This window comes from Dicentrarchus labrax, unplaced genomic scaffold (assembly GCF_905237075.1).
Source record: "Dicentrarchus labrax unplaced genomic scaffold, dlabrax2021, whole genome shotgun sequence".
Classification (NCBI taxonomy): Eukaryota; Metazoa; Chordata; class Actinopteri; family Moronidae; genus Dicentrarchus; species Dicentrarchus labrax.
The window spans coordinates 20256580-20272646 of NW_026136701.1; the positions used below are offsets into that span (position 1 = coordinate 20256580).

Consider the following 16067-nt stretch of genomic DNA (forward strand, 5'->3'; position numbering starts at 1 on the left):
GACAGAGCAGGGAAAGAATTTCAATAAGTTGTGGAAGTTGACACTTTTATTGCTGTGCCCTGCAGTTTTTCAGTAGGAGGGGAAAATGTGACCAGAAAAAGAAAACCCTGTCTGGGTCTGTTGTGAGCAAGCAAGAGTCTGTGAAAAGATCATATCTTCGATGACACACAAACAGAAAAGAAGTATGGACAATACAACAATAGTTGACTCGCATGAAACCCTTTGCATTATACAGCTGAGTGGAGCTGAACATATATTTTAACATTTTTAGGTTTATTGAAATCTGCCTACAGTGTCAGATAAAAACAATAGTAGGAGAATAGTTTGGGTAGATAGCCTCTACATGTAAGTGGCGTTTAAAACTGGTTAGACAACCGTGTGTTTGGAAAGGGAGGGAGGAAGGTTTTTTTCCACAGTAAATCCTGGCGGCTGTCCAAATGCCTCAGGTGTCGTGACCAAGCATCAAAGAACACCATGAGTGAAGACATGACACACTCTGAAGACACCGAGGCGCACAAGGCCTGTTATCATCCAACCCTTTGAGTCCTCCATCTCTGACGCCTCACTGATTCATTCCTCTTTCAGCCTCTCCTTTACAGTCCTCCTCTGGCTGGCTGACTATGTTAGTATTGTGTTACCTACTGGCCATTAGGGACAGTCCAACCAGGGTGTGTGATGATGTAAGGCACCCCCTTGTGGACAGGCAAATTTCCAAGATTCTACTTTTCAACCAGATATTCATATTATTGTATTTACTGCAGGATGATAAATGACAAGGCTTTCCTTATAAAATATGAACAATGGCACTCACTATACACTGCCATACTGTAAACTAGCAACATCATTCTGTCGCTGTTTACGCATACTTTTGTGCAATTGTTGCATACGCTATAATAGAGATATATATATATATATATATATATATATATATATATATTACACTCTTTCTTTCCTTCTTCTTTTACCAAAATACTTTTAAAATAATTTAGGAGTTTTGTGAAACCCATTTAGTTTACCATACGTGTTTCACTGGGTTTCATAAAAACTGTGGTCTTCAATCATGCTATATAAATGTAAGTGCTGTCAAACGATTAAAATATTTAATCGCGATTAATCGCATTAATGTCATAGTTAACTCGCAATTAATCGCACATTTTTATCTATTCTAAATGTCCCTTGATTTCTTTTGGTCCCATTATTTTTTCTCATCTTAATGCTCTTATCAACATGGAAAAGTGGATCGGCTTGCTTTGTGCAAATGTTGTTTTTATTGAAAACAACATTGGCATATACTGTAGTGTTAAATTTCACACTAACATTCTCACTTGGAGCAAATAATCTCTCACACAATGTAACACTGTCCATCAATAAAAAGGTGAAACTTTGTCACACAAATCTTCATTCACCAGAGGCTCATCAACCCAGCCTCTTATTTCAGAAACAATGAACAGTAACGGTTACCAATAAAAGGCAAGCCTACTACTTCTTTGCTTTGAGCCAGTTACTCAAATTCAATCAATTCAATCAATTTTCAGACAACAAGGAATCTATCCATTTCGTGCGGCGTGCCTGTTGTTTTATTTCCGGTCTAGCTAGATCCGGTGTGGTGTTGTAGTTTTTCTAACGTTACTAGTTGTTGCAACAGCATGTGAAAAAAACTACAAAGTGTGCTCGGCGTTTATCTCACGATTAAAAAAATTACGCCGTTAAAATGGGTTTGCGTTAACGCCGTTAATAACGCATTAAACTGACAGCACTAATAAATGTGTATAAATAAATAAATGACAAACAGTTATTAGTCAGTCAGTTGTTAGTCATGGTGTTATTTTTCCATCCCGTCACTGAAGTTACAGTCTGTCCTATCATTAAAGTCTCAACTATGCCAATAATTCCTTTGGCTGATCTAATACTAGATATCTGTTGTTTCCTTTTTGCATTCTAAACCTTCACAAAGCACAACTTGACTACAGATGCAGACTAGCATTCTTAAGGAGGAGGTCAGAACACAGATAATGAGATAGGGCAGGTGAGCTGTCAGACACAACCACACAATTCCTGACATGGAGAAAAGAATGAAGAAACGTGGATGCGCCTGACTGACAAGCAGTCTGCCAAGTGGCCTCTGTGGTGGCTGAAATATGGAATGCAAATTACAGCCACGTAGTCTCTGCTGTACTGATTCTTGTGTGCAAGTCAAGAGAAGAAATATCCTTGCAGCGGATCACATTTCCAGCAGATTGAACTCATGAGTTGAGATTCCTTTTGTTTGTATTCATTAAGGAGACAGAAAATGGACCTGCTGCTAAAGGAATAATAACTTCTCATACTGTGACCTTTTAAAAACAAATCTCCAAGCCAACTCTAACCAAGCAGAGAGATATAAAATATTCCTGCAGGGTATTTCCCACACTAGTGAAAGAAAGAATGACGTAGACCTGACCTAAACCTGAACCAAAATGCAACAATGAGATTTCATTCCAAGGTATTTGAGCATCATCTAGGCACCTGTGTGTCTTTACTTGTATGTCTGTGTGCGGCCATGCATGCTAGTGAGTAATTACTCACCTTTGACCTTGGCAATGACTGTTCCAGCCGCTCCCAGGATGTCCACTGAATTGAGGGTCTGGTGTTTGCCAATAACAGCCTTGAGGACGCGGAGTAACTCCGCCAAACGTTCCTGCACCACCACCTGAAGATCTTCCAGACTGTCTGAAAAAAAGGAACACAGGTCACAAGTGCGTCAGCCAGGTTAAGTCATGCAAGTATTGAGAACCGGACAAGACTAACAAAAGCCTCATTAAATGCAAACCCCCACCACCATGCAGTTTGCAATCACGCATTTTCATCTATTAGGTCACCACATTTTGAGTTACAGGTGAACCAGTGACAAATGAATTCTTGGCATTCCTTTTGCCTTTGCCATACACATAACTTGGCAAATACAAAATTTTAAACTATGACACTTTGCTGTTATCTTTTGTCTAATCCAGAAACTTCCCCTCAGGGCAAATAATACAGTACATGTTCTGTCATGTTTTTATCTATGTACATACAACAGTTGAAAAGTGGAAGATGGTTGTGGCTGAGTGACAGTGACTAACTCAGTTGTTGCAGCATGAAGGTAGTGTGATGAAACTTCTTTTCTGCTTCCTCTGGGCAGAGTGACACCACGCACACCGGAAGAGGCTTGTATGTAAACAGGTTACACTGTCTCAGTCACAGTTCTAACATTCCCAGACAGGTGAATATGTTAAATACAGAAATGGTGACATGCTATTTGTACTTTTGTGGTCACAAGTGAGGCACTTACACATAGTTTAGAGAAACGTTCCAGTCAACATAAAACCCAGAGAGCCACTGTGTCCGTTGACATCTTTGAGTCCTGGTCGAGTTAAGACAGACAGCTAAATGTCTTTTTTTTTTATTTTATTTGACTTACTGCTTAAGCACTGAATAAAAACATTTATGGTGCAGAGTCTACATATGATACAATTTGTAAAATGAATGGACAATAAAAGGGCACTCATACTCACTAAGGATAAAGAAATTAAATATCAGAGGTGACTGAAGTGGCACACATGGTAGCCATTATGCAAGCAAACCCTTTCTGCAGCAATCAGCAGACAGTGTGAACGGGAAAAAAAAGGGGAGGAAGATCTTGCATTTTTCACTCCTACCAGTGAGGTTTCATAAGATGATACTTAAGGAGGAATGTACAAAATGCCGATTACAGATTACATCTGTCTTCTTATTTTACCACCCATATCATCAGATATTCTGCTATGAAAGGTATCCTTTTCCTGTAGAGCCAGGCAAAGGGAAGCAGTGAAGGATAATACATCATTTATCTGTATTTATGCATTTTACCAAAGGTTTTTCTGACCTTGAATAAACCTTCTTCACAACTGCACAGGTCCTCTGTATTAATTGTTCTACAGCTTCCCTATAACACTTGTCAAAGCAGTGTGTGTTTTACTGACAATTAAGCTTTTAAAAAAAATAATAAACTCGACACACAATGAATCTTGTTCAAAGAACGGGAGAGGAAGATCTGTCTCCCGCTCTGATGCAGGCTAATCAGCGGCGGCTCTGTAAGTTGGCACCCGACAATAGGTGAGTTCATGTCTAACTCACTGTTTTGGAAGAAGCAAGCACACCGACTGGAAACAGAAAAGTCATCTGTTTTTCATCAAGGCCACCCCAACAGACAGTAGGGTGAGATGAGAGACTGAATTTATTGGAACGTAAAAAGGAATTACAGAGGGTGAGAAAATGAGAGCATGTGTGTGTTACCCACTTGACTCTTATTCACACACACACACACACACACACACACACACACTCAATTGGCTGGTGTAAAACATGGTAGAAGAGACATAATCCGCAAATGAGACATAAGCCCTGGCCATCTGTGACACTCTTTCACAAGAACAGGAGAGGCAGACATTAATATAGACACTAGACAAGTAAGGATTTTTACAATGAATCACTCGGGGACATAATAAAAGAGGAAGACTTTAAGACACTCTCCAAATGCGCAAAAATTAAAAAGGACACAAGTGCAACATCAGGGTCCATCTTGTGTCAGAAGCTTCCAATCCCTCCGTCTCTAGCTTCCACCCCCCCAGGATTAAACGAAAAGGTTTCCTGTAGGGGAGGGGTACTAAACTGTTCACCTGCCCCAAGGCGAGAGGTGCCTGACCCTGCAACACACACTTTAAAAAAGGTCCCCCTCCCTACTGACACTGACAATAGGCCTTCATTAAACACCCTCCCCTTTCTTTTAACCATCTTTCTCAGCTGTGGTCATGGGGGTATTTCTGGTTATCTCAGTGGCGTTTGAAGATTTTCTTATCAAAGACGTGTGTGGTTTGGCCATTAGCATATGAGAGCGGGTCGTAATGACGTGCACACCTGAGGATTTTCACTTAGCATGACAGTGGAGCATGAGTGAAGGTGCTCTATGGAATCACAGCAGTAATGTTGGTTAGGATCACCAAATTCACTTTCCTCTGAAAAGAAAACAATTTAATTAGACTAATCTGTTCTTCAGGGAAGTGAAATGGCTACAAATTGCAAGGAAATAACAATGGCTGTCATGTTGTGGGAACAAAGACAGAGGGATGTCCTGAGCCAATCTGCTGGTTTGAAACTGAAGCCAATCAGGGCATTTTTGAATGGACTGGTATTGGCTGTATCCTTTGTTTACCGTCACCCACTGCCAGCTGTCAGAGATGATCCAATGTGCAGAGTTAAAACACTGTAATGGAGTGGCACAAACAAATAAATACCAGCCAACAATTAATAAAAAAGCCACACAACACACACACACACACACACACACACACACACACACACACACACACACACACACACACACACACACACACACAGTGAGCTTCAGCAAACAAGACCATGTCCATACTAATGAGAGCAGAGCTGCTTTGGGAGCTGAAAAACACTTCCTATCATACATTGACTATAGCGACATTTTGCAGCATCTCAAAAGTACTGGGGAAAAGAGGCCGTCCAAATCCTAAATATATTAGTTCCTGCAACAACTTACACTTGCTGCAGGCTGCATTTTTTATGTAGAGCTGTCAAACTTATTGAAAATGCTTTTCTAGTCCTAGCTCTAATGTAGGCCTACTTTGCCTTGTCTCATTTGTTGCTGTTATATGAATGACAATATGAGTGGATCATGACAAAAATCAGTAGGTAGTGAATTTGAATCAAGGAAAAAAATGTACATGCCAAAAAGCAAGTATCCCATCACAAAAAGATAGCAAAACACGTATTTTATGGGGGTTAAAATGTAGATGAACTTTTTGTCAGTGTGCACATGGCTTAACCTTCACATTGTGCATGTGTATTTGAGCACAGTCTGTGTGCAATTAGGCTCCTTAGATCATCGTTAATTCTTCACCTTAAAAACCAGATAAAAAATTCAAACAAAAGAATTCTATTTAACAATCAGAAATGGGAATAAAGTTATCAAAACAAGGTCAAATTTTGTGTGACAGCTCATACTGATCACCAACTTTGTTGCCCTTTGAATTGTGTGAGAGGATCTGTGCTCACTGCAGCGTGCGACAGCTAAGAGAAAGCTGGTAAAAATCATTGGTGAGTGGTTTTGTCACAACAATGGCATCAAAAAGCGCACTGGAAATTTGCAGCCGATTGTGGGGGCCATGCCATTGTTTTGGTAGAGATAACAGCGCTGAGGCACAGAGCTTGGCCATATTGTTTAAAGGAGGACCCCCTGCAAACGCCAACGGAGCTCAAGGCTGCCGTGTCTTTCTTTACAGTGGTGGGATGAGCTGGTGTCCCAGCCACGCTTCACGCTCGGTCTGCTTCGTTTATTTTCTACAAGCTCAAGACCTCCCTCCCTTTTTAGGGAAATAAATTCACAATGAAAAATAGTTATAGTAGTAGGAAACTGCTACCTAACAATATACAAAAAAATCATTAGTTAAGTTTTCCAAATCGCAACAGTCTGCATTTTTCTCTTAACCCTAGAATTACACTGAAAACTGGCCAACAGGCTAAAGCCTAAAGATATCCAGTTAACTATATGTAAGATTATGTAAGACAAGGAAAAGACTGTTGAATGGCATAATGGTAAAAACATTTAAACATCTAATTAATTATCAAATGAGTGAATTCCATCACATGTACCTGACACCTATGTTAGTCATGTTTCTAGTCTTTTTGATATACAGCTCCTGACAGCCGAGTGTTACAAAATACAATTATGGTAAGTGGGTTTAGCTCAAACTGTACAGAACATTTTGGTATTAAAAAGTCACCCATCCAGCACTTTTTTTTCTAGATTTAGATTTTTCATTAAAGGTACGGACTTAACTGCAATAAAACAACACCACTAGACTCACTACTGTGATCCTTCAACATCTCTAGTATATAATAATAATAATAATCATTTATCCTTCTGCTGCTCAGTATATAAACAGATTTTTAAAAAAGCGTATCTGCATGTCCCCATAAATTGAAAATTTAAGCTTAACTCCAAAAGTAAAGCATACAATTAAAGGGGACTAGTAACTTATGTTCTTTAAATAGTACCAATTATTTTGCACATGTTCACCAAAGTCATACACCTCCCAAAATCTATCAATATTCAGCTCCAGTAGAATTGAAAGTTGAATGTAAAATGTTGGCAGATTGTGGGTTGCAACAAATTTCACTAGTGACCCCTTTATACAGGAAAAGAAAGGATATAAGCTACAACAGAAACTTCTCAAACCACTCATCCAGAATAATCTTCTTCTCGGCTGTTAATCTGTATCCCTCATTCCTCTGCCAAAATATTGCTAAATACTCAACACATATTGTGTTTGCAGTATCACTTTTACATAGGTTTAAGTGGTGACTCAACTTTAGCACAATACAGCAGCTCAAACATTTGCCTTTTAAATTAATGCCTCCCCTTATATTGTTGTGTGTGTGGGTCCCATTGTGCCTAACAAAGCTCTTTGTGTGTCTGGTGCAGAGAATGACCAATCTAATCCAAATCTTCAGGTGGCCTGACAGAGGTTACAGCCTCCACTTCCCCCACTGATAACAACAGCAATCAACTGGCCTGTCTGGACACGCGATCTGCTCGACATGAAACAAGCCTCGGCAGCACTGGTGACACAGTGCTGCTTGGGAAACAGCCGCAGGGCTTTACTGAAAGGCCAGGGAGGCCGTGTTTCTCCATCAGCATCCCTCCTCCTCCTCCTGTTTTCTGAAAGGAGGGAGGGAGGGTGACGGATTTACACCCGCAGCAGCAGATGATTTTCAGGTTTTCTTTTAGATGTCTATCCTTATCCCTCATTCCACGATGGTGACAAATTGTTCTCCGTGATGACTCAATCACCCCAAATGTTCCGCTCCAAATGGAAACAGAAACTTTTTGTCCTTCCCACAGAGAAACTTGGACTAATAAATTACACTCAGAATATGCACAAATCTCTTGAATCACAAACCCAGAACACATTAAATACTTCCTGTATCAAACTCCCGCTCGCATTGCTGAGCTGCCTGCAATCTGATCTGCGACAGGTGGGATTGTTTGGTTAGGATCTCATCTCCAAACACTAATTTACTCCCCTGTCCAAACAAACGCAGCATTGCTGGGTGCCTCTCTGTCTTTCCCATGCCTTGTTTGGAGACAGAGCGGGCCCCAGACATCACACAGACAGTAAACAGCAGGCACTCCATAAACAGCTACCTGCTCTATTAGTGAACTACACTCTGTGAGGTCTAGGCTTCACAGTCAGGCTAATTCTTTGACACTTCAGTACATGTTTGGGGGATTATACAGCAGGTGCACAACGAGAGTGCATTCTTAAATCAACACACAACGTATCAGGTACACATGCGGGTGAGACAAGCCAAAAAAGGAAAACAGGAAAAAAAAGATTGTACACATCAATCTCTCTTAAAGATTCCAGTCCATACAATTACATTTGACACCATTAATTAAACTAATCTGCTTTGTTTTTCTCGTTTTAGTTTTACAAAGTAGGATAGATGCAATTGAGGCTGCAACAAATGATTACCTTCATTACGATTAATTTCACAATTAATCATATTGTCTATAAAATGCAATGGTGACATTCAAACTGTTTGTTTTGTTCATTGAACGGCCTAAAACCCCAATTAATAAAATTTACTCCCAAGATGAAGAAAAACTTCCAAGTTGTCACAAATATAGGAGCAGTTGACATTTCAGTTCTAACTGTAATGTAATACTACCAGGAACCTAGTTACATTCCACTAGTATCCAGTTACCTAGGGATGACTTCACCTTGAGAAATTGAAAAAACATAACAGCACCTCAAACCTAAGCCCCGATCCACAGCTGTAAATTTCAGCAGCTCGGCCGTGACCTCCCCCCGCTAGCAGGAGCTCCACTGGCCAATCCACCCCTCGCCATGACCAATCTCCTACACAAACATCCAGAGCCCATAACCATAAATCCCACCCAAGGAAACACACCCCAACCACAAGCTTGCACAAAACATCCTTCAGCATCACAGGGGAAAGTTACTGCCCAACAAATCTCTCCTTTCTTTCTCCTAAGAGCAGCAGGCCATTAAACCATTATGTGCTAGAATTCTGCTTTTCTCTCGATTGAAGGCACCACCCGCAAGTGGCCACTTCCGTTGGCACAGGGGCACTTGTGTGGTAGCTACTGCTAGATATGTTTTGGTGGTGAGTGGTGGTGACTTTTATGGCCAGTAAACTTTTGAAAACTGTCCATTTACTCTAATAAGCTTAAAAGGCCATAGATTTGATCATTTTCAATTAACCCTAAAAAAACATTTCCACTTTTCTTATAATTCCAATACAAACATTTTTGAGCAGGAAGAAAAACAAGTCCATGGGTAAACAACCAAACACTGTCTGAACATTTGATCAAATACTGCTCTAAAAAGGAGTCTGCCTTCTGACAACAGCACAGTCACAGACTGGTACTGTGGAACACAGAACAATGCCGTTTAACCGCAGTACAGCCAGATCTCATCAGTGACACCAACAGTTGAAAAAAGCCACAGTTTTTATAGTAAAATGAGGACTTGAGTCAGCTAGACATTTAAAGACATTTAATGGCTCTTCTCACACAGCACTACACTGTGTGATGAAGTGTCTCTGTAGCATAGTGGGAGGTCCCATGGTCCAGAGTTTATCTGTGGTAAATACAGTAAGCTTTCAGCCTTATGCTCCTCAACTATGCCGTGAGATGTTTGTTCTACACTGAAGTGGAACTGTAAAACAGCTAGTGTGAAACACTTTTGTTCCACCTAAGGCTAACAAGGCTAAAATAAAGAACCCAAATTCTCTTGAACAAAGGAACCTTCAAGGAAATAGAATTTCAGACAGTGTCCTGATAGCAATCTGTCGTAACAAAAAGACATTTAAAAGTAAAAACCTCATCCTGTTCAGCCCTGTTGGCCTGTACACTATCCACAACTTCCACCACACATTTCTCAACACACATTCCTAAACTTTTTTGGCTTGATAATGAGGGCAAACCACATTTTGTTTTGTTTCAGCACATTTGTAAAATAAATAAATTAAAAAGGGAGACATTTCTTTGTGAAATTTAGAGCTGTTAGGTTCCTGTGTGTTCACCAAAAAGCAAAACAAGGATGTAAAATGATGAAGAAACATGTCCTTAGTATACGAGCTTGTGCAACAGTAGCATTTTGTAAAATGACTCTTCATGGATCAAAGTAAAAGATCAAATTATTCCAAGTATCAGTTTGGCCACACACATGCTGTGACTCCCCCAGGGACCAGTCAGTCAATGTATATTAATATAATGGCATGTTTAATCGGTTACAAAGACTGCAACTGCTCCCCTGAGATATTTCCCTTGGATTCCATAAAAATAGGGATCCATTTTCCACTTTTCCCCAACCTGACATGTTTAAATGAAAGGCAACCTTGACTATGCAGCCTCTTTTGAGTTGTATTCATGACCACAAATCTAAGATAAATTATTTTTAGGAGAGTTTTCATAGTCAATCTGCCTCACACCTACCATTAGTCTATTGAAGGCACTATAGCTACAAGTGAACATTTGTTCTAAAGGAATGCAGAGTATGCAGGAGAGTGGGGGGATGGGAGGGGGACAGCAGCCCGGCTGTGTGTAGAGGACTCCTTTTTCATTCTGATTAAAACCATTAACCAAGCTGTCTGCTGCAAAACAATACACACCTAAATGAAAATTTCAGAATAAAGCAAACATCCTGACATTTTTATTGCATTTCTCTTTTATTATATTGGCCCTGAGATGCTGTACAACTACTAGTCTCGTACCATTACTATCAAATGCTTGTAATGTTGACATCAGGGGAATGTAAGCCCTGTGTGTGACACGTGTGTGGCTTGAGTTAAGAGCAAAAGACATGTTCCAACATAAGAAAAAGCTCGATTTCACTGTTAACGATTACATACTGAACCCACAAGAATTTACAGAGTGGTTTGATGCATCATTATATGATTTTAGATTTTTTGACAGTAGATATTTGTGGGAACTGGAAGTTTTTAAAGGTCCATTTTGTGACTACAAGCTGTGAGCTCACAGCCAAAGTCCAGCTGTTTTTTCTAAGGTCTCCCCCTTCCTCTTGATTCAATCCAAAAAGGCAATTTATGCTAAAGAAGAAAATATCTGCTACTTCAAGAAAATAATGATGATTTATGCTACACTACCTGTTGACAAAATGACATATTAGCAAATGTATTATTTACATTATTTTGGGTGACTTTAACTGAAATGTTACGGTTAAACAATCAAATCACATTTTGAGTTTGATGCAGAGTGGTGAAAGGTTAAGGTTGGGGACAGGGACCGTCATCTACACAGTCAACACTCACACAGCCACACATTCTTTTCTTGGGTTACATTCTTCGACATTATGACTAGTGTTGCAACACTTTTTGCAAACAGTGTGACTGAGGTCCTAGCTATGAGAGAAAGCGTAAATCTACACCACAATCTAACCCTGGGGAATCTTTAAGTGTGAAGTTGTGGGTGTGAATGTGGTGGGTCTAGTTAACTCAAGCTTATGGTCACTGATGGAGTCCCCCTGTGGGTTCCCGACAACCAAACAGGCCGGAGGCATGTGCCTCCAGCTAAAAGCTGGTGGGTGCCCTGACTTAAAAAATAAGCATTTTCCTAGCTAAACCATCTAGGGTTTCTCTGTATAAGGAGCTAAGAGACACACACTGAGGCAAACTTGCCCCTCTGCAACGGGAATACAAACCTGCCAGGTCACAACAGGAAGCATGACTTTCAGCAAAAAAGTATTGTGTCGGTTTCACACAGTACTCCAGTGACAGACCTTTCCAAATCTGAAAAGAATAACATAAGAGCTGGCATGTGCCTCGCTAACCTCCTCCCCACTTCCCTCACAACCTTGTTCCTACCGCTTTTCCTCAACTATATGGAGGCTTGTTGTTGTCAGGTTGTTAATCTTTTCAAGCAAAAAGCTAACACATGCTGCTAATCACACCACTATAACAGTGTGAGCAGAGAAGTAATAACGTGTAACCCTGCCTTAACTTAATTGCCAAACATTTTTGACAATTTCTAAGTAAACACAACACAATAAAGAGGAAGCATCGTGTGTGTTCAATTGGAGTTGAATTTTTATTCTACACATAAAAATCCCTTTAAGTGAGTGAAGTGAATTGTATGCACCATTATTATGCACATACTAAGATATGTTAGGATTATAAATGAACCATTACGTAGAATTGCCATGAGGCATTGTGGACTAACACGTGTTTTACTTGAAACTGTGGATGACAGAAACATTAAGGTTATTGAAATACTTTTTATAAGGCTAAAAGGCCATAATGTTTTTTTGATCTCCCATGTCTCTGGGCACGGAGGTCATAAAAAACTCCTTGCTACAAGAAAAACATTCAAAAAGGTGATGATCAGCTTCTTTAAGAGACAACTGCCAGGACTGCCCAGATGTACAGTATATGGGGCTACTGGAAACTGCTTGAGATGTTAAGAACGTGTGCTGAAAAGCTCAAAACAGTCAGTATCTTAATCAAATTCGATTTTTTTGGTTTTCCTGCTTTACAGCGTTAAAGGAAAGCGGTTGATGTTTGATTTTTGGTTTGCTGTTATTGGCAGTCTCAGATCACAGAACACAGATTTAAAGTCAGGACGGCTGATGAGAAAATACAATTGAATTAAACTGTGACCATTTTTTACCACTCTGTTACTAATTAGTAATGAAAATGACTCAATGTTTAAATGTTTACTTTTGACTGGACAGCAAACCGACATTACAGGAGCAGCATCTTCCATTACTTTTTCTACCATCAGAACTCTTGCGTCAGTATGTCGTTTGAAGAATAACAAAAATAAACCACTAATCCAAATGACAAATGCCTGAATCACATTATAGAGTCATATGGTATGATTTCATACCCACCTGCTGAATAGGAGCCGTTGTTAACTGGGAGGAAAATATCCCAAATGTTTTTGTGATGGCTCAGAACAACACTCAGCACAACGCAAGCCAAAGCTCACTCAAAGAGGCCTCACTCCTCCAGCCAAAGGAATGGCTAAACAACTCACTCCTACTGCCAGACCTGCAGTTGGACCCCAGCATGAGTGTGTGTGTGTGTGTGTGTGTGTGTGTGTGTGTGTGTAGGTATGTGTCTTTTAGCAGAACGGTAGGAGTAGTAGTATTTATAACAGTGGCCGTCTCATGTAATTGATTCCACAGAGGAAAATTCAGTGAAACAGTGTAATACAGTTTTAGAGGCCTGCTCACAATGACAAGATATAATATTTTGCTATTATACAATAATAAACATATAATAATTAGTTAATTAATTGCTAATAAAAAGTAAATAATTTTTTTTAGGTTTTTTAACTTAATAAAACAAGCATTTTGGAGTAAATGACGAATTTATGGAGTAAATGACAAATAATTTTATAACAACAGATTAATTGACAAAGACGAATAATATATAACGTACAGTAAGTAACTATCAGCGTGTATGCTCCTGTGAAGATTTGTTATGAGCATTTGTGTGGGTTGAGTGTTTGTGTGTGTGTCTACGAACAAGAGCAAACCAAGTGAGAAAAACAGAAAGAAGGTAAGTAACCTGCGTCTCCTCTGGTGTCTGCTGTGTGTGTGTGTGTGTGTGTGTGTGTGTGTGTGTGTGTGTGTGCGTGTGCGTGTGTGTGTGTGTGTGTGACACTAACAACGCTGCAAGCGCTCCAGCATATTAGCAGTGAGGCTGTTATTACACTATAATCTGACACTCCACAGGTGGTTCTGGCTGTCTGTAATGATGGCCAACTTTGGGCTTTAGTTATCTATCTGTAACATCAAAACAACACACAGAGCCTTCCAGGACATTCAATCCAAAACACTTCACGGTGCCACGAGTGCAACTATATTGCCTGGGTGTTGGCACAGAAGATGTGATATATTACCTGCGAGTCAAAGAAAAATATTCACTGTTACCACTGTTTAAAAAGCTGTAGGTGTGATAGCAACTGGGATTCCTGTGGACAGCTGTCTAAACAAAGACAACATTACATCTCGTCAATACATTCCCACTGTATCTACAACCAAATTTGCTGGCAGAGAACTTTAGCTATCTACAGCATCATTAGTAAACATCAGGTTTTAATGTCAGCACCTCAGTCCAAAGAGCAAGGGTTCCTTTCTAAATAAATGGTCAGCAATTACACAATGAGAAATCCATTATAGAGGAGATAGAGATACGCTCTCCATAGACAGTAGTCGCTTTAGACCAGAATGCAATGCACCTAATAGACTTTCTCCACTTGAGTAAGTCCTTTACTTAAAATCCAACATCTCTTATGCTTTTATCATGCTATGCATGTTGCCCTTTCAACCATTCCCTGAATGCAGCACATTCCCCACCACTATCTGGAGTTTGTTGAATGTGGAATTATCTAGGATGCCAAAGAAATCCCAGCTGAATTACAAGTAGCAAGTGGAAAGTGACGCACAAAGAAAATGTAATTAAAACACTAGAATATGACCCAGAGACTGCACTGAGCACAACACTGATTATGGCTAACAAGAATCCGGAGGTGGATTTTCTTTCTTCATCTACATCCTTTAACGATGTTCTACTCCACAGCTCCTGCACAAACACCTCCACATTCCAGCTCCCCCTGAACTCACCTCTACACTGGAAAGCCTCCTTGAGGCTGAGCAACACGTCAGCGAACCACCGTACGTCATTCACCAGCTGCATCACATACTCCGGGTCCACTCCTGGTGCCCCCATCAGGTGAGACGTTAGCCCCATGCTGCTCAGAGGATTGGGGTTCTTGGAGCTTCGGCCCATATCCCAGGTCTTGGTGGATCCGGCCGACAGAGATCCCGTGTGGGGCTTGGGGAGGTGTCGTGGCAGACCCTGGGTGTGCTGAGTCCCACCGCCACCACTGCTGCTGCTCTTCCGTAGCATCCCAGCAGCCACTCCAGCTGCCACCCTTTACAGGGAGTACAGCAAGCCAGCTAGCCCCTGAACACACCAAGCTGCCCCGGTCCCTGGTTGGCTGAAAGACAGAGGATGATGAGGTGAAGGTGATGTGTGTGAGTGTGGTCTCCTCTCCAAACTCACTCATATACTGTGCAACTGAATTGTTAAAGACCTGTAACACACTCATAGTAACCACTAAAGCCAGAGGATGAAGTATAAGCTTAAAAATAAACAGCACATCCATTTGACCTGTAAGTTAACTAGATTATCACTTCACCATTCTTACAGTTTCCTTGTGTGTTATTTTTTAAATTAAAACTATGTGTCTGTGACACTAAGTTTAGAGTTTACAGCTAACATATATTTTAAGGTCCCTTTTCTCTCCCATAAAAGTCATTTAATGTCTTAAAATGTTCTCTTTTGTGTCACAAACAGATGTACATTACTTACAGTGGTTGTAAAGCTGAGCCACGTTTGGCTGTTAACGTCAGCTAGCTTGTTAGTAAAATAACTTTATGTGTCAATACATAAAAGCACACATTTTCAACAACAAAAAAAAAGGAAGAAAATAATGAAAACAGGCACGTTTAGAAGAAAATAACTTAGTACATGCATGGGGGGGTATTTACAAAACTTCAACAACATCGAAAACAACGCGACACTCAGCATTTCTTTTTCCGGACAGTTTACACTGAAGAGTAAGATGCTGCTGCTCCGGTAAAAAAAAAAAAAAAAACAGTCGACTCGGGTCATAAACTGCTTTGCTGGCACAGCCCAAAAAAAATTATTTAAAAAATAAAAACCGCAATTTAAACTCACCTGCTCGGCAGTTTACTGACATAATGGCCACCGTATCCAAACAAAACTTTGCTTAATGGAGCCTCTGAAAACGCATGAGTATTTCCGTTAGAAAAACCAAACTCTCACAGCGGCCTGAAAGTTGTCCGCTTTGAGTCACTGTACATCGAAAACTAGCCTACAATCAGCAGCTCTCGAGTCAATCGAAATTTACGAGTCGGGTTGTCACGTGACGGCACACACGCGTTGTGATTGGCCAGATC

At 40.3% G+C, this 16067-nt stretch overlaps 1 protein-coding gene across 1 annotated transcript in view; it reads right to left on the reverse strand.

The window, feature by feature from the left end:
- LOC127365778 (rho GTPase-activating protein 29) overlaps positions 1 to 15991 on the reverse strand; it is a 31774-nt gene extending 15783 nt beyond the window's left edge. Inside the window, exons 1-3 of the mRNA XM_051404226.1 lie at positions 15826 to 15991; positions 14706 to 15082; positions 2566 to 2709 (exon numbers count right to left, since the gene is read on the reverse strand). Coding sequence (XP_051260186.1) covers positions 2566 to 2709; positions 14706 to 14991 — 430 coding nt within the window. The 5' untranslated portion in view covers positions 14992 to 15082; positions 15826 to 15991. The remainder of the gene's footprint in view (positions 1 to 2565; positions 2710 to 14705; positions 15083 to 15825) is intronic.
- Positions 15992 to 16067: the final 76 nt, after the last annotated feature.